The 23,099-nt window shown below is 38.8% G+C and overlaps 1 protein-coding gene across 2 annotated transcripts; it reads left to right on the forward strand.

Moving 5' to 3' along the window:
• Positions 1 to 345: 345 nt before the first annotated feature.
• On the forward strand, positions 346 to 23,097 carry bard1 (BRCA1 associated RING domain 1). 2 transcript variants are annotated; one of them, XM_061841145.1, is made up of 11 exons: positions 346 to 553; positions 897 to 953; positions 1,509 to 1,657; positions 2,294 to 3,255; positions 4,746 to 4,826; positions 7,077 to 7,249; positions 11,752 to 11,878; positions 11,968 to 12,100; positions 13,233 to 13,325; positions 18,856 to 18,953; positions 22,458 to 23,097. In XM_061841145.1, the coding sequence occupies exons 1-11, from the start codon at positions 462 to 464 to the stop codon at positions 22,800 to 22,802; spliced, it is 2,310 nt and encodes a 769-aa protein (XP_061697129.1). In that variant the 5' UTR covers positions 346 to 461; the 3' UTR covers positions 22,803 to 23,097. The 2 variants fall into 2 exon arrangements, with proteins under 2 accessions (XP_061697129.1, XP_061697130.1); XM_061841146.1 differs by lacking the exon at positions 18,856 to 18,953 and having other exon boundaries at positions 347 to 553; positions 22,458 to 22,650.
• Positions 23,098 to 23,099: the final 2 nt, after the last annotated feature.

Here is a 23,099-nt window from a genome sequence, read left to right on the forward strand (position 1 = left end):
TAGTTACACATCAAAATGCATATGTGTAAAAGATGTCTAACCTCGAGTAACAATTGAGTGCTCCTTACTTGTATGAAAAGCTTTATTACAGTACAGTATAAAACTAAAATTAAAAAAACACTAATGAACTTATCTTCTCAGACACGATTCTTGAGGCGTTTTGGTGGCATCTTAAGGTAATTTATAAAGAGCAAAAAAACGAATAAATGACTTTTTCAGGAAAAAAGATTGAGATGAAAAAGTTGCCAACATCGAAGTGGTGAATAACGAACCGCGAGCAAGCAGGGTATTACCACGTTGGGAAGCTACAGGAAGTGACGTATACTGTAGCCACAGTAACCACAGGAGGCGGGGTTGGCGAACGGGCGGGAGATGCGACTAATCAGGAAGCGAGTCAATTATTGCTAACTGTGTCGGTACATTTAAAACTGAACAAACTACGAACAATTGACTTGACACTGATGGATACCTCTGCTGTTGGGCAAACAGACGACTGGAAGAATACGAAGGAGGCTGTTGCCAACTTTCGACGACTACTACTTTGTTCAAAATGGTAAGTTAACGACGGCCTATGGATAATCTGGTACCCGTTGAGTACTCTTACATAGCTTGTACGTTTAGCGGAATACGAAACGACAACAACAAAAAAATGTACTGTTAAACGATAATCCTAAACAGTGACAATATCTCAAGACGTCAAAGTAATCACTTGCTGCTAACGCTTGCTAACGAAATACAAAACCGTCCTTTGCGAAACTTCGTGTAACTTTCCGACGTTGTATTATGTTTAAACTGATTTTTGTGACGTTACTTTACTGACGTTTGATGAAAAACAAGAATCGAACCATTCATTGCACATAATGGCCAACCACGACTATTGTTTTCCCTTAATACAGCTCACAGTTACTGAAGGATCCAGTTTGTCTGGGAACATGTGAGCATATCCTGTGCAGGTAACGTCTCCATTACTTTTTCCTCTGCAGAGCACTTTGGTGTAAATTATATGTCACTGACTTTAGTAGGTTCCGCATCCTCGTGCTGATTTACTGAGAACGTCACACGCTAATGAAATGAAATTGAAGGCACTCAGCCACACATGCCACAATGGAAACAATTGCATACCAATATAAATTGACTGCAAGGAGAGGTCAGATTGGATGCGTGCGTGAGATAGGTATTGAGAAGTAGTGCAAGTTTCCCATGCTCATAACAAAATGCAGATCGTGTGTTTGCAATGTATTGTTAAACTAGTGGCTTCCATTCTGTTGATACCATGCAGCCATTTCTGGGTGCATATTTTGATTTAAACAAATAACAGTCTTCCCTGAAATGTAGCCTTCCCTTTTTTCTGCATCATGTTTGCCACACAAGCATACCGGTACAAAAATAATTTAGTAATAATTTAATAATAATTTCATTTTCAGAAATAGATAGTTTCAGGTTATGCCTGACTGTTACTTGAGCAGTTGTGTACATAAGTATATTAACTGAATATTTTTTTATCATAGGTCCTGTGCAGGCCCACAGGCAGGTGAAGGCTGTGTGGTTTGTCGGAGACCTTCTTGGGTCAAAGACATCCAAATTAACAGGCAGCTCAACAGTATTATACAGCTCTTCTGTGGCTTGGAATCCATGTTGAATCTTGATGGACTACCAGGTAAATGCTCTCAGCTTTGGAACAAATTTCTCGAAATCAGTAGTTATTAGCTTTCATTTCATTGTCAGGGTAAGCGACTCATTTACAATATGACGGAATAGGTGGGTGGACAGTGTTATCTTTACTTTCCTGCAGCATCCCTCTAATAGACTGTAATTATGCAATGCGATTTATCATCGTCGGGTTTGTGCACAGACCAAGTGATGAGCATACCAACAAATCAATATTTGCTGTTATTTTAAACAAAAACACACACTTTTATGCCAGTTTGTATGCACTACAAGTGTGGCTTCAAATCCAACAAATCTTAAGTACTGTATAAGGGACATATGAAAACATCTGAAGTTCAGGGTTTTTACAAGAGGTTGAAAATCTTAAATGCTCAAATTTTAATGTTGCATTTACCGTACTTATGCAAGGACAAGCTTCTTTTGCGGTTTATGTGAATCTTGTTAGAGTTCTTTAAGTTTTTGAATTTGACCTTGGGTAGTTTTACAAAGAGAAGACGAAAGAAGGGCAGTGACCTTTTCAAGCAGAGAGCCTTGGAATTATATTTTCATGAAAAGAGGGGAGGAATATATATATTTTTTTGTTCAGTTCATTTCTCAATTTATTTTTATTTTATCTCCTCCGAAGTAACACGGGCACAAAAAGCGGGCCCCGTCTTAAAACATAAGAAGAACTTCAAGATCTGGTTCAGCCCTCGCAGCCGTAAAGTGCGTTGCATGGTGGAAAAACCTCCAAAAGTCTTCATACCTGATACTAAATCCTTGGAAAAAGCAGCTGAACCACAGCCTCATGATCCAGTGGCTGAAGTCACTGACCTGACAGTTTTCAACTTCACCTCATCCTCTCAAGAGTCTGACACCGCTTCTCCAACATCCCGCAATATCAACCAGAACAGGAAGAGAACAAATGGGAAGATTGGGAGCAGAAAGAAAACAATGAAAAGATCATCAAAGAAACAGCGGCGACAGATGGTAAAGAAGAAGCTTGATGCTGTAAACAAGCAATGGAGAATTACTGAGGTAGAAAGTACCTTGGTGGAATCGGAACACCTTGCCGAAGAATTTGAAAGCAGGTCTAAAAGAAGGGTTTCCTTCCTCAGCCCTGATGTGTTAGCTGACATTCATGGCCTTTCTATGGCTAGCAATAGCCCAAAATGTAGCTTCCCTGCACCCTTCATCCCAACACTGCTTTGTCAGAATGAATCAGACAGTTTTCATTATGACCCACTGCCAGCCTGTGACTCTACCACCCCTAAAAAACAGGCCACACTATATTCTCCACAGCATTCCCCAAAACTAGAGGGCGAGGCCATTACCCTGGAGACCACACCGAAAAGGCCCACAGCTTCATTGAGCCGTGGTTTAAAGTCACTGGGTCACTTGTCTCCTGCTGCTATTAATTCTTCGCCCAGCTCAAGGTGTAACAAGATCCCGCAAGAAAATGGAGGAGAGAGTCCTCCCGTTCCAAGTATTGTGGGTCAAAAATCTCCCTCTCCTCGTGCTTCTCTGGGTCGCTGTAACTCAAGGAGCCCAGCCGTTGTGAAGAAGAACCACAAAGGAGAGACCCCGCTGCATTTGGCTGCTATAAAGGTAGGCCTTTTTTACGCCATTTTTGTTATGAGTTGTTGAAATATGTATATATATATTTTTTATATTAACATCCAATGAGGAGAATATATTTGCTAAAATGACCTAAACTTTTTGCCATTGTCATTACAATTTCACAAGTCAGCGGAATCGAGATGTGGCAGTATTTGGCTACTCTTCCTTGCAAACATGGTCCAAACATTGCGAGGGCATCAAGTTTGCACAGCCCTCTTCTGATCAGCCCACACATGTTCATTTGTCGGGTTTGGCGTTTGGGCTATTCCAAAATCCCAATATTCTTGTGGTGAAGCCAGTCGTTTGTTGATTTTGGGCATGTTCTTTGGCTCATTGTCATGCTGAAGGATGAAATTCATCTTCAGCTTTCAAGCTGAAAATTTTTGTCAAATCTGATTTATTACAGTATTTGCAATTGTCCCATTATTTTCCTCCAACCTTTAGGCCCTAGTTCTAGCTGAAGCAAAACAGCCCCAATCTTATATGCTGCCACTATCATGCTTCAGTGCAGGTATGGTGTTTTTGGGGGGCTGCAAGAAGAAGTTTTATTTTTCTGCCAGAGTTTCCTACCATTTGGAATAATGGGAAAAATGTTATCCTTGGTTTGAGCAGACCATAACACATTTTCCCACCTTTTTAGAAGATGGAGTGTTTTTGGAAATTTCATCTTGGATGTTTATTTTTTTTTTAAAGATTATCTTTAGCGACTGTCACCAATTCCCCAGACAAATGAAGAAAACAGATTGTTCATCCAAGCAGGTTATTTTTATGTTTTTTCACCTTTCAAGTGTTCACTTATTCATTATAAGTTAAGGGTGGAATTTTTTTTTTAAATGCCATTTAAATGTGTGTGTGTGTAGATAGATTACTGTATATCCACTGTTTTGTGCCATTAGCAGTAGTAGACTCATAAAGACTGTAACATACTCCACCCCCCCCCCCGAAATAAAAAAAAAAAAAAAAACTGATCTGAATCACTAAAATAAAAGCTGTCTTTATGCAGTATTGAATAGTTAGACAAAACTTAAGATGAAGATGTCACAGCTATCCTACTCTACTGCGAGTCCATGACAGAGTTTTGTCGCGTAGTCGACTGTAGGGATTGCTCTGTCTGGGTTTTAAAGATGTTAGGATGGGGGTGAAAAACCTGGTTTTCAATAATGGAATATCAATGTAAATCATTTCTGACGATAGTTGTTTGAGCATAAAATTTGCTCTGTTCTCATGGAATTGTGTGGAAACTTACAGTATGTAACTTGTTCAATCGTGGGCAGGCTGGCAGAAATTCCGACCGACTCTTCCTTCTCTTTGGATGGGTATTAAGGAAATGTGAATCGTTATGTTTATCTTGTTTTTCACATCTTGCTTTCTGACCAGCACTGCTACTCTGTTTGCCGGCAAGTGCTGTACTCCACTTTTTGAATATTACTAGCAGGTTTCCAGTGTTCGGTTTATTAAATTTAATCTGTGCCTTCCAGGGGGATGTAGAGGATGTCAAGGAATTACTGGACCTGGGAGCAGACCCCAACCTGAAAGATAATGCAGGATGGACACCTTTGGTAAGACAAATAACTTCCACGGGATTGCCTTAAAAACAGACATACCAGTATCGCATACCCTTTCCTGCCACATTTTAAGCGACCAGTATGACAGTCTCCAGAATTATGATTCTGTTCCTGTGCAGTTGTACTGCATGTTAACTGCTATTAGGACAGTGTATTTACATCTTTTCTGGAGCCCCGAGGCAATATGTAGATTGTACTTCAGTCATGGCCTAGATGTGACTTCATCACTTGTGTTGCTTCACCAGCCCACTTAGGAAGAGCTCATATTTTTGAGTGAAGTCTATACTGGAGCTGTCTCTTCTGCGTGTACTCGAGAGATGTGCAATCCATCAGGACTTCTGAGCTGTAAAATTAAATCGTTGCCACTTCTTATAGGACCCCTTCACATTGCTATTTCCTGTGAAGATGCTCCTCTTAGAGGGGAGCTAAAATTTTGATGCTTCCATGTTTCACATTCCGATATATGTTTTATGAGTTTTTCAGACTGATGTAAATATCACACACACAATTATAATATTCATCTGTCACAACTAACAATGCAACCACTTCGAATGATCAGGGTTTACCCACCTAGTTAAAACAATCCCAGTAAGTAGTTTTACAATCCTGCAGCATACATTTGTTTCCATAGTTAAGTTTATTTGTAAAAGACAATTTTACATGTTGATTAATTTTCCAAAAATAACCTTTGAAAAATATTCAGAAAATCCATTTTCTTAGCTGCTTATCCTCACAACGGTTGTGGGAGTGCTGCAGGGTACACCCTGAACTGGTTGCCAGCCAATTGACCCCTCCGTACAAGGCACTTAACCACGCCTCCTGAAGTGACGTCACGCCACGTGCGCTGACGAAAGACAAACAGTAAAAATGGCAAATACAATACATTCTGAACTGAGACAGACTCCATGCTTCTGATTTCATTCAAATCAACGATATATTATAGATTCTAAATACAATTCATTCTTAACTGAGAGAGACGCCATGCTTCTGATTTCATTCAATCATTCACACGTAGCAATGTTATGCTAGCGGAGAACGTCTCATTCATTTATACGAGACTTGTATTAAAAATAAAATTTAGGGCATATCTTCGTGCAAACAGTCTGGTTAAGCTTCTGGCTGCGAGCCAGCAAGAAATCAATACGTTTGTGCAGTCCGATCATCGCTAAATATCGCTCAACAAAGAATAAGTGTGTCAATTGTTCACACGTAGCAATTTTATGCTAGCGGAGACCGTCTCATTCATTTATACGAGACTTGTATTAAAAATTAAATTTAGGGCATATCTTCGTGCAAACACAGTCTGGTTACGCTTCTGGCCGCGAGCCAGCAAGAAATCAATACGTTTGTGTAGTCCGATCATCGCTAAATATCGCTCAACAAAGAATAAGTGTGTCAATCGTTCACACTCAGCAGTGTTATGCTAGCGAAGAACTTAGAATTCATTTATACGAGACATGTATTGAAAATCAAATATAGGGCATACCTTCGTGCAAACGTGTTCCGGTTGATATTAGATGGATTTAGTTGATGATGCGGTCTTCCACAAAGTTTGACCCATCGAAGGCATTTTTCGTACTGGGTCTTCGGTTTTGGAAAGGGTACGAATCGAACTCCACCAACTAGCCTTTCAGGTTATCTGTCGTCACTATTACAAAGTCCGTGACTACAGCTCTTTACCATATTTTTTGTTAAATAACCCAAATATGCGATAAAACGCTAACTAAACCTATACTGGACCATGCAATGTTGTCTGAGAAAATGGCGGGAGCAAAAATGTGCTTTGGTTTATGCAGATCTCTGGCCTCTGATTGGTAAGTGACGCGGATTGCGCAATATCCACGGAGGGGTCAATTGCAGGGCACATGGAGACAGACAGCAGTCGCCCTCACAATCACACTTGAGAGTGTCGAATTGATGTTGCATGTTTTTGTGATGTGGGAGGAAACCTCAATTATATTTGGAATAATTTGTTGTAGAGTCAAAATGGTGAGCTTCACAAAAAAGCCTTGTTGTAGGTCACATTAATCATACAAGGTGGGGCCGGGATTGAACTGGGTCCTCAGAACTGTGAGGCCAACGCTTTACATATGCGCCACCATGCCTATTCAGAAGATATTGAAACTAAATCATTTTAATGTACCTGTCCCTGTTTCTCGAACATGCCTTTCGAACATTTTCCACTCAAGTTATTGGTCGAGTTAAGACTCTAAAGGCTATATCTTATGTTTCGGCATATTTCAGCATGAGGCATGTAACCTGGGTCATCTGGTAGTTGTGAAGGTGCTATTATCAAGAGGGGCACTGTTGAACACTCCTGGCTATGAAAATGACTCCCCACTTCATGATGCTGTACGAAATGGGCACATAGCCATCGTCAAATTGCTGCTACAGTTTGGAGCCTCACAGAGTGTGCTGTAAGTTCTATTTTTGTTTCTTCTACGCTGGCAGTCTATTGGATGTAAATGTCAGGATAATGACATTACAATCTGAGTACAACTCACTGAGCGGCAATTTTCATCGTCAAGAATAAGGTTTTCTGCTCTCAAAACATAGTACATTTGTGCGTGAGGTTAGTACGAGTTGGAGCCAAGTGCAAGGCAAAATGCATTTAGTCAAGGACCAAGCCCTGCTACGAACAGCAAAAATCTTCCAATAATTGGTTTGTAAAAAGGTTTGTAAGTGAAGGTAACCACGTAAATAAGCGTGAATGTGTTCTTTGGTGGTTCTTTTTTAATACAGTACATAACCTATTAAAATCAATTACCAGGAAAATTATTGTATCAGAATGCTTTAGTTACAAATCTGTATGAGCACACTGTAATATGGAATTTTTGTTTTCTAAAATAAGAAAATCAAGAAATATTTTAATATATCCAGCCACAGCTGGGAGGAATGCAATTCTGAGCAACCGCTGTGGAGAAAGCAAGAGACAGACGGTAAATACAAAGCCAGACAAATATATGGGATGTTTCAAATTTTCAAGACAATTTTCTTTTCTTATTCTTTGCTTCAATTTCTTCCCATGAGTTTGACAAGGGCTGCTATATAACCACTTATGGTTTTTACTAGTTTCATCCAGGATCTCCACAAAGTCTTTATCTTTTGTTCTCTAGGACACATAGCCTGTCTCCTTCCTGAGCGGTGTGATGCCTGGACATTCCCACGTTTATAGTTGCGTATAATTGTTTGACCAGATGAATGTGCCAGCTTCAAGCATCTAGAAATTGCATCCAAGGATGAACCACACTTGTAGAGCTCCATGATTCCTTCTCTGATTTTCCCGGCTAATATCTTTTGATTTTCCTATGATTTCAAACAAGGAAGCAGAGTATTTGAGGTGTGACCTGAACTGCAGCCCCAGGTATGCCATCAAGTAACTCACATGTAAACCTATAGGGAGCTTTCAAATCCATGACCTCATCATCTGGGCTTCCTAATGTTCTTTATAGGCAGTTCTTTTAGTTTGTAAACTTTTGACCTTGAAAATATATAACATTCCCTAAGAAATTGTCATTAAAGGTCCACTATCATGAAATGCATTTTTTTTTTTTTTTTTTAAATGTAATTAATGAAGGAAAAAAAAAAAAAAAAAACAGCAGCCGGTATGGATATAGTATGCTCTCCCCCCCACCACCACAAAACATGATTTTGACATATGGCTTTTCGTAACTCCCACCATGAAAATTCTCTTGAGGGATTTGTTTTTGAGAAGCAGGAAGTTCTGGATTCAATTGTATCTAACAGTGGCTGAAACAGCAAATCTTCCATTCATTCTTGCCAGTGATAATCACTGCGGCAGAGTCAATTCCAATTCATTTTCACCCACATCTCTTTGGTGATCACATTCCCTATAAGTGGGCCACCGGCCAATCTTTAGTGAATTGTGCCTCACATTGATAGTACTACACCAAAGAACGTGACATTACATGAATGCTTTAGTTACAATTCTGTATGAGCACACTATAATATGGAATTTTTGTTTTCTAAAATAAGAAAATCAAAAAATATTTTACTATATCCAGCCAGAGCTGGGAGGAATGCAATTCTCAGCAACTGCTGTGGAGAAAGCAAGAGACAGACGGTAAATACAAAGGCAGCTCGCTAGATGTGCAGATGTGCATTGACATGTCAGAAGACTCCAGGATTGGTTAAACCAAATGTCAATCAATCTACCTGTGTGATCAACGTATTGGCCACACTTGAAAATGATGATGGGTGATAGAATGTCTTTTTTTTTTTTTTTTTTTTTTTTTTTTCTTCTTTCTTGGCACACGGTCTTGATTGACCATAACTGCCTCGGAGATTGACTGGTCAATCGGTATCGATGGATTTGATGCCCCCTGGTAGGTAATGAAATTTCCCAACACTCGCCATCGCCTCCTGTATAGACATGGAAATAACCCACAATGAGTTGGGTGGGAAATATTCCAATCATTAGAGGCTTCAAGTGGATATATGTTCGGAGCTCAAACATAGGTATGCGTCGACATATGCTAAACATACAAAAGTATTTCAATGTTCATTGTGTAGAGTGCCTATCCGGTTCATTCAGTGGTCGGACTCACTGTCTTGAGATCTAAGAAAATTTCAAGCCTACTTTCATGCACTTTACTTTTTAAATTAAAAAAAAAAAAAACATTTGGCATGCATGTTCACAACAAATAAATGTGATGTTTCAAGTTTTCAAGACAAATTTCTTTTCATTTTACAGAGACTTGAACCAGTAGGATAATAAGGGTGGACGATTAAGATCGTTTCATCCAACAGCCCTCCATTCCAATCAGTGTGCGCCCGTTCGCCCTTGTCTTCACTGACCGTTTGTCTCATTGCTTTGATGGGACTCCATTCCTGGATCGTGCATTTTCTGTTTTTTTAGCTTGTGGATTATGTCTTCAAGAGAACATATACATCAAGATAAATGTTATCTGTACCTTTTTAACAAGCCCTCTTGTAGCACACACATGCAATCAGAAGCGGCAATTCAAGACCTCTGCCAATGCAATTTGAGCTTTGGGTTTCTAAATATGTTCCTGCAGCCATTCACTGTGCTTCAATGCACTCATGTTAAAGGACTGAATGGGTAAATCTTACAACAGACATGTCTGTTGCCTTTCCTATTTTCAGTTGGGCTGTCTGAAATCTGCTCCATGATAATTTTCCTTTTTTGTATATCTATATATAGTTTTCATAGTCTAAATCAAACAGATGCGCCCTTCTGGGTTTGTGTGATGAATATGGTGGAACTGCTTCAATTTCTTCCCTTGACTTTGACAAGGGGTGCTATATAACGACTTATGGCTTCCTCTCGGTTGTACTATATGTTGGAGCAGTAGCTTGTGAAAGATTTTCGACTACCTCCCCGCCTCCCCCCCAGTTCTCATGTTTGTGAAGCAGCATAAATCAGTTTGTGTATTCTTTAAAGTGTGTCAGGTGCACTCAGTGTTTATGTATTTGTAAATGTGGTAAGAACCTGACAGAAGCATTTTATGGACCAGTGGACCTATTAATTGTTCCCCAGGTGTTATCTTTTCTGACGCCCTTTTCTTTAAAGACAAGCTGCTGGGCTTGGTCCTCTTACTTTATGGTAGCTTTTTGTTTTGGTTCTCAAGTGATGTGCCTATAACCATTCTAAAATAGATATTGTAATGAAAAATACATATAACATTATTCGCGTCAATGTCTCTATGAAAAAATAAATTTGAGCGGAGAGCGTGTCATCCATGCTCAAAGTTGCGGAAGTCTCAATCGACATCCAAGTGGCAGGCATATATCCTGCAACGCCATCAGTAGACGTGACACTGGGACATTCGCCATTGAAAACACGTGGCACCTGCTGTGGGAGAGGAACAACAAAGATTTGGGGATTTTTTTTTTTTTTTTTTTTTTAATTTTTTTTTTTAATTTTTTTGACGCCCCTTTTGACAATGAAGTTCTTTTCGAAGAAAACACCTCACAATCAAGTGAAGTGACCAAGGCAATATTACCCTATCGTTTCAAGCCATATTTAGATGATATGCAGATCACTTCTAACTAACAACAGAATCCCCGACAGTATGTAGCGTACTCAGTTGCAACGAGCACATCGACACAATTAGCACCCCTGACTTACTATTTTATTATTTTTTTTTTTAGTAGCTATATACACACCTAGTTGTCATTTGGAACCCACGAAGTTCTCGTCCTGTGCAATCCATTTTTAATGACAAACTGGGTCTTTTGGAAAAGTATGAAGAGCAATAAATCCTTCCTCCTGAGTATTCAAGCAATATCCAGCAACTACAACAATCCAGCATTTTGTCAAACACGAAGGAACAAAGCGCTCCATTCCTGTAGGTAAAACTGGTATAAACACACAAGGCTGCCTGAGTGTGCTCCTGCTGATAATGTCACTTCCTGCTTCTTCAAAACAAATCCCCTGAGAGGATTTTCATGGTGGGAGTGACAAAAAGCCATATACGTCAAAATCATGTTGTGTGGTAAAAAATGGATGGGTCAATTCCGACTGCCTTTTTTTTTTTTTTTTTAAATTAAAAACATACTAAAAATTATGCTTTTGGTGTCTGGACCTTTAAGGTAACACGTACCTACATCATAGACAAGTATTGTATGCTATGGCACGGTAGAAAAACTGCAGTTGTAATCAATCCTTCAGTTTTCTACTGTGGGTGTGCATTTTACCACTGTTCTGTTGTGCAAGACACTAATAACAGTTGCTGCTAAAAAAATATATTAGACTGTGAATTTTTGTTTCCTCTGAAGCCAAGTCAGTAACTTTTCAACATCCAGGAGACTAATTAATTTAGTAGAGGACTGCCCCCAGCACTCTGGTCTGTGGCTTATCTTAGTTGCAGCAAATCTTTTAATTTTGTGTGTGAACTATGAGTGGCCATTTCATTTAAAGTAAAATTCTTTACAGTAATCTTCATGGCAAGCGCCCTGCAGACTATGCTGGAAGTCAGGAGATGCTGGAGGTCTTCCAAGAAACACCTGAGGAAGCCCAAAATGGCAATACATCTATCACAAGCCCGTCCAGTCTCTCTGCGGTATGGCTATATTTTATTTTTCTTCCAATTTAATCTTCGGTATAGCTTGTCAGAAGTATAAATTCTAAGACTGTTTGTCCTCCTTGTAGGTGGATAGTTTTGCAAAGCAAGAAGAAATCGTTTTGTTTCTGTCAAGCAAGCTGTCACAAACAGACCAGCATCAGTGTGCCAAGCTGAGCCGGCTTTTGGAGGGAAGGATAACAGACTCCTTCACTGTTTCAGGTAGTGTTAATCTTAAAGACTAAAATAATTTTTATTTATCTCCTTTTGACAAATTCTGCATGTTGCTTAGTGCACTTGGCGTGCGCAGAGTTTCATTCAAATTTGTTCTCAGAATGATAAAAGGTTTTTGTGTTCATCAAAACTACATTTCAGGCTTGGGGCTGCAAAAAAAATTATAACTCGTACAAGGCCGTGTTGTATGATACGAATTTTACACGTGTGATCTCCTTGGTGTATTTTTAAAAACTTCCTGCAAAGAAAGGAAACACGCTCTTGGTTTATTTTTTTTCCCCCAATTTTAGGGAAAAGAAAATCAAGACTTAACATATTGAGATATCTAAACTCAACCGGCCCTCATTTGCTTTAGTTTACAAGCAGCTACTGTATAGGGCCAGTACAATTATTGCTCATAAAATTGCTCACTGACTTCATAGAAGTTCTTAATATTATTACGGTGTATGACCTCATCTAGTAAATTATTGCATGTAGAAGGCTTACCTGTAATGGAAAGTCAGTGGTTCACGCTGTTGCTGACAGTCAAGACTAATTCAAATGTTGTTATATTCATAATGGCCCGCTTCATCCCATAATTCAAGCTATGAAAAATCTAGAACGCAGAGATACAGAAATTTTCTCTGTATGAAACCTTGTTGGTCTTGTTCTAGCGTGTCACTCGAAAGTAAGTTTGTGATTGCAGGGAAAGATTTTGACTTGCATTTGAAGGCTACCAATCAACCGTTACTGCAGTATGCGAAAGGTTTTGCCCTCCAGATGTAATTGCCTGGGCTTCACTATCAGCATCACTGATGTGAGTAGTACAAGCAATAAGCTTGAGTTAAAATTTTGACTGCCGTCTAATCACATTTTCTGATTGCCTTCAGGCAGTCGTGTAAATCATTGAAATGCATTTGGAAGCCAGAACAATCAGTTTTCTTTAGAGGCGTGTGACAATTTTAAAAAATAACAAAAATGCAGTACAATTTGAAAAAAATAAGTAATACTTAATGATGTAATAATAATAATGCCCAACAGTTCTACTGTTTAACGTGTACATTGTACAACTCAATTTAGAATCATCCATCCTTATGATAACATGCGGTTGCTAATGTTTTTTTTTTTTGCCGTATGCCAGTGAGCCATATTGTGGTGCCTGAAGGACCCTTGCCGAGCACTTATTCCACCCTTCTTGGACTTCTTGCAGGCTGCTGGATTGTTAAATACAGCTGTAAGTAAATTACTGTAACAGTTTGAGTCCCTTGGCTGTCTTGAAGGACACAATAATGTTTGCTGCCTGCATTTGGATCAATGTGATAAAAGAATGTATTTCCCAAGATGTAAAATGTGTATATTTGACAGGAAACCCTTGAGTTCCCATGGATCCCAGTTTGTTTTAACAGTTTTTTTATTTTTTTCGGGATCAGTTGCACGGTAGCTTGATGCAAGGCAGGGCTATATCATGGGTTTTGTAGTGTCCAGGTTGGGCAGAGGCTACCTGTACAATTTCTCCAGCAAATCTCATATCTCATCATAAAAACATGAAAATGTGTGATTTGCAGATTTTGAGTGCAGTTTCAGTGTTTTATGACTCACAAAATGGCAATATTGTGGTGCAAATCGGCTTATCCCGAGCATCGATGTGAGTTATAATGTTCTGGGAAAACTAATTATTTTGTTGCCTCTTGCACGAGGCAAACATTCTTTTGTGTTGTCAAGTCTTCAAATTAGTTTTTTTTTTTTTTAAATCGGGAATCCGACCACTTTGCTCAGTAATTCCCACCAAGTTTTGCTGATACGACCAGCTTTACTGCTTCTACACGACAAGCCCTGGTTTGTCTTTGTTAAAAGTGCACGGCTACCTGCAAATAATATAGGCTCACCCCGACTGCAGTATTAGCTAGGAAAGAGGCGCAGCACTGATGTTTGGATGATCCTCCTCTGGCAATAATTCATCCTAATTGTGTGTGTGAAATGACTTTTAGATCATGCTTCTATTTTGGCTTCAACTTTCCAGTCAAAAGAAAAGAAAAGAAAACATTATATAACCAATTTCAGAGCCACCTTGGAGTTGAAAATATTTACATATTTTCCTTGTAACACCTTTTCTATGTTGATTTTTAGGTTATTTCCGTGCTTTGTCCCTGTGTCATACCATCAACTTGTCCGATAGCTACATTGGGCTTGTGTGTGACTGTGACACACAGGAATCAACACGCCTCAGGGTGTCAGGCATTACTGATGATCAGAAGGTTGACAAGTTTCTTTTTTCTCCCTTTTCAGAATTTGCAAAATCACTCGTTCATCCTGGCATCGTTACCTTAAAACTAAAAAAGCAACATGTTGATTCTCACGGCATCATGGCATAAAACTTTAAACATGTCCTTCAGTGTAATTTCTGGATTGTGTCTTTATAGAATAGCCTGGTCTGCCCACTTGAATTATTTCCAATCACTAAGTCATTTTGAGCTGCAATTCCTACATGTGTGCTCTTGCCATTTTTGTGCGATTTTATGCCATGAGAGAGGGGAAAAAAAGTGTTTTTCATTCCCACAGGCTGGGCACTCGAGACAGCTCGTCTCCCCCATGACAGTCACAGTGACATGCTATCTGTTTTTGTCCATGTGGGCTCGTCCTTGCTCACATAAGGCAGTGGAGCCACCTGTTTTTGTACTTCTATTAACTACGTAAAGCCCTGGTGTGCCTCTTTGACTCCATAGCAACACCTCAAAATTGATTTCAGTTTGAAGCAGTAAATGAATGTACTCAATTCTAGAACAAATATTCTTGACATACACTACTTTGTCTGTGTAAAAATATGTATGTGTAATGTTTTGAATCTGATAGATCGGAAAAATTTAGAACTTTGGAGACAGTTTTTGCAACTCTGTCTTATCTGCTTATAACACAGCTTCTTATTTTCTGTCATTGTTTCTGTTTTTGTAAGTTTTAGATGACTCCAAACAAGCTATTCTCTCCAAATTGATTAGATGTTAGTCTTTACTGAGTTTTTTTTTTTTTTTTTTTTTTTGTGCAACTCTACTCTTATGGCACAGACATTTTATTTTTTAACCCAGTTCTACAGTTTACAGGATTTTTTTCATGAACCAATATTATATTTTATGATTCTCCTTTTTGACTCCCAAGAAGATCAAATTCATATTTGATACTTTCCAAGCTGTTCTTCCTGTTTATCTTATATAATTTACACTTAATACCTACTTCTTTATGTGCAGTCGTTATACATATAAAATGCAATTATACAGATAATAATGCAGTTGTGAAGAGTCAAAGTACTGTGCTGTGAAATTATTTCAATGGCATAAAATGAAATGAACTGAATTATATTGAGTCATTCATAAAGTCCTTATTAGAATCTGCTTAGTATGGAGCAGTGTACTTAACAACCACGTTAAAAATCTCAAATTAAGCCTGGGAGAAAAAATGTATCCTTAGATTCATCACAATACTGCGTTTAGTCTTTGTAATCCTGATTAGCTAAAATACTAATGACTTCAGAGCATTTAGTACTATTATGTGGACCAATTAACGCCAGTTTTTCGTTTTTTGCTAAATAAAAGCATGAGGCACAGATTGACTCATTCACATGCGCCATCTGAACAGTCACAATTTGAGAGATATCGTGTGTAATGGAGATGAGCTCAGCCAGGCTCTTCATATGTCACAATTTAAAATTATTGTGCAAAGATGCTGCACTTTCTTAGCTAAAATAGTTTTAGTAGCCTAAAGTCAGAACTCTGAAAATAGAATTGTGAGTGTTGTCTCAGTGGCCAGTGAGGTGGCCATGTTTTTTTTTTTTTTTTTTTTTCCCTGTGAAATGGGAGAGACTGTCCAGACTTAGGCTTGTCTATTAGTGTAACCAACATGAAAATCATATCTATTTTACAAAGGTAAAAAGGGGGGGATTGAACGTATAACTATCAACAGTGAGCTCATTTCCAGTAACCATCATTCAGCCTAATAAGTGCAAATATTTAAGATATAAAAATGTGGCACCTTTTCATGGCCATTTCCAATCATTTCTTTAAGAGTCTCTTTGAGCTAATGTCATCATGTACATGATATCATTGGCTTAGAACTCCTTTTAGATCTGTCTATACGGGTGATTACATCATAGTTGACAAACGCACACAGGAGAACAAATGGAAGAGTTTGTTTTCAAAATGAGACATCCGTTTTTTTCATTTTGAGAAAAGGGCTTGGTATTGAAGTGAAAACAATAAACTCAATTTATGTTTCTAACTATTGGAGGATGGAAAGAGATGCTATAAAGTAACTAAACACCATACTACAAAACAATATTGGCTTTAATATTCACTGAGTTTTTTTGATGACAAATTTCATTTTTTCTCCAAAATGAGATATATCCAAACATTCTATTCTTGGCAAAGTGAGAAATATCCAAATTTCGACTTAAACCTTCAGGAGCAGCTGTATTTTTTTAAAAAATCAGTTGCTTTTGATAGGCAATCATGAAAACTATTTGCCTTTCAACATTTCAAGCATTTTAAAATAATATTTAAGACCATGACCACCACATTTAGAGAGTTAGGTATCAGAAATAAGGGTCAGTCACCAGTCAAAATTTTCACAATTAGCTCACTGTCAGATGTTGAAAAAGGAGATGAAAAAATGGGAATTTCTTTTAAAAAGGTTTTTCAGTCATTTAGAAACTGTTTGTTCAGTATGAGGTCTTGGAAAGGCTGAGTTTACATCATTGTAATTTTGTGTATCTCTATGCGATTCTGCAATTCGACATCTGCAGGCATTGTGTCACTCAGTTGATTAATTTTGTTTATAAGTTGATGTGAGATCATTAAGAAAGTAAACTGCTTCAAACCAGTCTACCAAGGTTAATATGGGTTCCGAGGGATACCAGCAGAAAAAAAAATAGGTAGTCGATCTCATACACACATCTCCAAAATGAAATCAGTTTCAAATTCACTGTTTGAAATCTGACTCATTGAGTCTGCTTTCTTTTAATTTTATTTATAGCTGTCGCTGTCGGGGGGAAGAACACTGCAGAAAAGGATATAAGTCTGTAGTAATAAGAACAGTATTCATAATGCTCATAGACAGAAGTTGAGTCTACTCCAAGGGTGTTGATTTCCTTTTAATATCAACTTTTCTCAAGTCATAGCCGATAACTTTCCTTATAAAAAAATGGCAAAAAAAAAGATTGCATAGAATTATAAAAATTTATTCATTCATTAATGATCATTGGTGAAATATTTTGAACAACAAAGTTACTATTCAAGCATTACACAATCATAGACAAAACAGTATGTTTATTACATTCAGATACAATGGTACTTGGATGAGAACTGAAGTATTAAATTGCGATAATTTCATAAAGAATTAAAATTAAATAGGAAAAGCACCTTCACAATGGGACAGCCTGCAAGTAAACCAGCACAATCACTGATTCATTTATTCGATATTATTAAACCTGGATAAAAAAAAATACAAGACTTAGTTCAGCTTGAAAGCAAGAAACACTGGAAAGATAAAATCGACAAAAATGCATGACAAGGATCCAAATAAAAAAACATGGTAAAATGTATCGCATGGCAAAACAATGAAAAGGTTTGCTACTGACTGTACTGGATATTTTTCAGTGTAAACAAACAATCTACAAAGATCAAAAGTCTTTATTTTCTTTCAATTCATAAGTAGAAAAGAAACATTACTGATTCACACATCAGTAGATTCTATTAAAAATATAATTAATGTAAAAGAAAATCCAAATGTGATAAAGGAAACAAGAGGTCAACTTCACAAAGAGGGAAAAAATAGGGTCTACTATCATAGCAAGCGCTTCTTCTTTTCTGACCCCGTTTCCGCTGGGTTTCTTTTCCTTCCTAGCTTCATTCTCTCCGGTGTCTCGAACATAAAATCAAACTCGGCATTAGCATCTCTCTCAAACGTGGGCGCAGCCATTTTGGATGATGATGTGGAAGATACCGGAACTTCCCTCTAGACGAATTCTGATTGGATGCTGCTTGCTTCAGCAGCGCACGCTGATTGAACGAAATTATGTCGCATTTTGCTCTAAATAAGATCTCTATGTCGCATTTTGAAATAAAACGCGATCTTCCTTGGCTGATATAGAACGATATGTCGCACTTTCAACAAAAATTAGAGTATCCCAATAACTACCATTCGGAGGTGGATAATTTTGGCGCGAGTTTTGTAAATCTGAAGAAATTCCTATGTCGCGTTTTGAAAACAAACTCTTCAAATGTACCACACTTTTCTTATACAGTGCACATACGTCCTGCATATTTGCAGTTATGCAAAATTTTGGGTGAAATGTGCTTATTGGTGTAGTCGCTCTGATTATTTATAGAAAAAAAAAAGCTATTATATTGGCTGTCAATTTTTGGCAGATTTTCACCATTTGTGTTAGAGCCTGCAACCTATCCCTTGCGAATAGTGGGGGTCCACTGCATGGGGGTACTTTTGTGTGGACTAAAAAAATTGGATGCTGACTATCACCAAGCTGTAATTTGACTCTGAGGAGAAAAGTGAGAAGAAAATGCCCCAAATCTGCTGAAGCATGAGATAGTTAAAACAAGGGATGCATCATTAACTTGATCATACTGTGGGCATATTTTTGTCAAGCAAGCACCCTTTGCCAGTGCTTGAAGTCTTCCAACTTATAAACAGCATTAGCTTTGTCGTCCCACTCTTTCAAGTCAATATAATTAGTGGTGGCTTTGATTTCTCGTTGATGCTAGGGGTGCAGGCATGTCTGCAGGCAGGCAAATGGATGCCAGAAAACGAGCACGAAGCAGGAGAAGGCCCCCAGCGCAGTCGCATCAACCGCTGCAGCTTGGTAAATGAGACAAGAGCACAGTGTTTCAAGTATTGGTGACCTGGGACCTCATTTATCAAACGGTGCGGAGAACAGATTTTAAGTTAATTCATCGGACTCAAAATTTGAACGTGTGTAAGAACATGAACATCTATTTATCAAATGTGGCAGTCAGTAATGTTGCTCAATCTTACCTGTTCTACACTGTCAAGCACACTTATCCTCATTTACATTGACTTCTTGAGGAATTCAGACTTTTTTTTTTCCCCCCAAAAGTTATTTTAAATTTAGGAAACAGGAAATTTGTCCAGTTTTTAGATTGCTTGATGTTCTGAGCAGCCTTGTGTTCTATTTGTAGTTTAACTGTTGTACCACGAGGTTTTGTGTTTACCCGTGGTCATAGGTGTGTGTAAATTCACAGAAGTTTCCATGTACAAGTCCAATTTGCTAAATCCCATACTTTGCATGGGAATGTTGGTACATGTGGTTTGTCCACACTTCTGTTTGATAAATGAGGCCCCAGCAGTCCCTAGATCAGTCAAAAAGGACTTGGACATGATGTGTTTTGATACACTTAATTCTCGAGTTGACTTAACTCTTGTAGTAACAATGGACGTCATTCACTAATAAATGAGTTGAGCATGTATGCAGTTTTTGTCAGATTCAATACTGCACAAACATTGCAAAATTTTATGTTTGTTTAAGTTTATGTCAAAAATGCATATTTAAGCACAAATCTGCACATATGCATAGTGAATGATGCCAAATGTCTTTTTGGTGTTGTTACCTTACCTGAGTACTGGCTTAAACAAATGTTTTCACATCTATAGGTTAATGTGCATATTAAGATAATTATTATTGGTACAGATGTCCTTGAAGGTCCCCTTCCATCTTTAAATAAAATGTTCGTTTTTTAATTTTGATAGTTGAGTTGCTTTTCTCAGGTCTGCATGATAGTTTGTTTTGGAAAAGCCCCAAATGTCCTTCAATTTTTTTTCCAAGTCTCTTTGGTATTTTCCAATAGGCATTTGAAATGGTCACGTATCTCATTAATATATGCATAGTTGTTGTGGCTGGTTTGCTCAACTTCCCCAGTTTAAATATGTAAAACAGCTTGGTTCTGGTTGGTCTGTCATATTGTGTCCAAACTTAGACTGGTTGTGGCGACCATGTACTCACAGCGACGTCACGTCGTTCGATGAAACGTTGAGCCTCCCGTCCCTCACAGGAGCTTGATTGCAATGTTTCTTTATTTATACACACTGAGTGCCACTTTATCTTCCTCCCACCTCAGTACTCTTTAACTGCCCGTCGGCACATTTGCATCATACAAAGGTGTGCTGCGAGCTGCCATGGCCAGCGTGACAAGTCACTACGAGTTCCTTTTACCCCCCGCCCCCAACCGCCAACCCCCCTCCTCTCCATTCCGGCCCCTTCACCTTGCAGACATGAGGAGCTGCTGCGGCAGCCAGTGGTGCCTCCATCTCCCCGTTATTGTCATTGTGAAGCACAATTACAAAGCACTGGATTCATGGGCAACTAATGTTAAATGTTAGCTGAAAGGGGACACGAGTGAAAATGAAGAGGGGGATATTTTGAGTTTATACTCATCATCCGGTCCATTCAAATTTAACCGCCCACGAAGCTTCGGGCAGTCAAGCATTCATGTAACGTCACGTTCTTTGGTGTACTACTATCAATGTGAGGCACATTTCACTAAACATTGGCCGTTGCCCCACTTATAGAGAATGTGATCAGCAAAGAGACGTGGTGAAAATTAATTGGAATTGACTCTGCCGCAGTGATCATCACTGGCAAGAATGAATGGAAGATTTGCTGTTTCAGCCACTGTTAGATACAATTGAATCCAGAACTTCCTGCTTCTCAAAAACAAATCCCTCGATCGGATTTTCATGGCGGGAGTTACAAAAAGCCATATATGTCAAAATTGTTTTTTTTTTTTTGGGGGGGGGGGGGGGGGGGGAGTCCATACCAGCTGCTGTTTTTTCATTAATAACATAAAAAATCATGCATTTCATGATAGTGGACCTTTTAATGACATAATAATGACAATTTCTTGGAATGTTATATATATTTTTCCAAGGTCAGAAGTTTACAAACACAAAAATAACTGTCTTAAAAGAACATTAGGAAGCCCAGATGATGAGGTCATGGAGTTGGAAGCTCCCTATAGGTAAACATATGAGTTACTTGATGGCATACCTGGGGCTTATTTAAGGTCACACCTCAAATACTCTGCTTCCTTGTTTGAAATCATGGGAAAATCAAAAAACTAGCCGGGAAATCAGAGAAGGACTCGTGGAGCTCTACAAGTGTGGTTCATCCTTGGATGCAATTTCTAGATGCTTGAAGCTGGCACATTCATCTGGTCAAACAATTATACGCAAATATAAACGTGGGAATGTCCAGATATCACACCGCTCAGGAAGGAGACAGGCTATGTGTCCTAGAGAACAAAAGCTAAAGACCTAGTGGAGATCCGAGATGAAACGAGTCAGAAAGTGTCATTATCCACAGTGAAACGAGTCATGCGCTGACACTGGCTGAAAGGCCACTCCCCGAGAATGAAGCCATTACTCCTAAAGAAACATAAAAAAGCCGGTTGACATTTTGCAAAAAGACACCAAGACAAAGATTTTAACTTCTAGAGACATATCTCGTGGTCTTATGAAGCTAAAGGAGAGCTGTTTGGCCATAATGACTAATGTTGCAACTGGAGGAAAAAGGGGGAAGCTTGAAGACCTGAGAACACCATACCTGTTGTATATAAACTGTTTAAAAAGTGGCTTGAGGCTAACAAAGTCAATGTCTTGGAGTGGCCATCACAAAGTCCTAATCTGAATCCCATTGAAAAATTTCTGGCAGATCTGAAAAGGCATGTGTGTGCAAGGCAAGTGGCAAACCTCACTCAGTCACACCAGTTGTCAGGATGAATGGGCCAGGAGTAGTACTGTCAGAATCTTGTGGAAGTTTACCCAAAACATTTGACCCAAGTCATGCAGTCCATACTAAGGAAATGTATGGGAACCTTTGTTTTTGCGCAGTATTAGTACATTTCTGTCTTCAATTTTATAAAGTTATACATTTTTGATATTATTGTCAAACACAACATTAAGTACACTATGGAGTATTTTATAACTTGGGAGCTGCTGAAACTCCCTCGGTAACCACAAAGTTGGCAGGTACTTCAAATAGAATTAGGTAACACTGTTGGTGGTTCTACATCCACTTGTTTTGCAAGCCTTATGCCATTTATTGATGTTTGCATTAAAATCGGCAAACCAGTTGTCAAACCTATACTGTGTGACTAACAAATTTTGACTGTGTACAATGGTAACAAAAAATTGATTCTGATGGAAGGGGACACTTAAGTACTTGCGTTACTGAAATTGCGCCTCTACAAAAGCAGTCTTAACCATTTGTTCCAAAACAACTACCTGGATTACTTTTCAGGGAAAGGGTTTCACGAATGGAGGATTTTCTTTTTCATTTCGTTACCTGTAGCTCCCACCGCTCTTCGACGGCTGTTTCTTCTTCCTGTTGGGCTCCTTTAAGTCCCCTACGAAAGATAAACTGGCCAAGCTAGTTCGCGCTGGAGGAGGTCAACTCTTGAGTCGGCAGCCTAAACCCGACAGTGATGTGACTCAAACCCTCAGTGCTGCTGCCTACCACGCTTTGCCGGGATCTGACCAGGCTCTCTGCACCCAATACATCATCTTTGACCATCAGGGTCCTCGCAAGCCTGCTGTGCTTCGGAGGGGCAAAGTGTGGTCCGCTCCCTCCACCTGGATCATCGACTGTATAGTAGCTTACCGGCTCCTCCCTGTACCAAACCTTCAGTCAGTATAAAGCATTTTTAACACCAACTTTTTTTAATGTATGTTTCTAATCGTTGTCATCTCATTTATGCCTCTCCATTTGTTATTATGTTGATGTGAAATACTGAGTAAATAATGGTCACGTTACAATGCCAATTTGACAATTGTAGCCAAATAATGGCACCCCAAGATAAATGTTCCTAATTGTAAAATATGATGGCACGAGGAAGTACTTCATTACTGTAGATCCAAATGTTTGACTGGTACTGGACTGATTGATTAGATGTGGTTTGGGTGTCCAAAAGTAAAAGTCTTGAACAAGCTCACA

This window comes from Syngnathoides biaculeatus, chromosome 14, assembly GCF_019802595.1.
Source record: "Syngnathoides biaculeatus isolate LvHL_M chromosome 14, ASM1980259v1, whole genome shotgun sequence".
NCBI classification, from domain to species: Eukaryota; Metazoa; Chordata; class Actinopteri; order Syngnathiformes; family Syngnathidae; genus Syngnathoides; species Syngnathoides biaculeatus.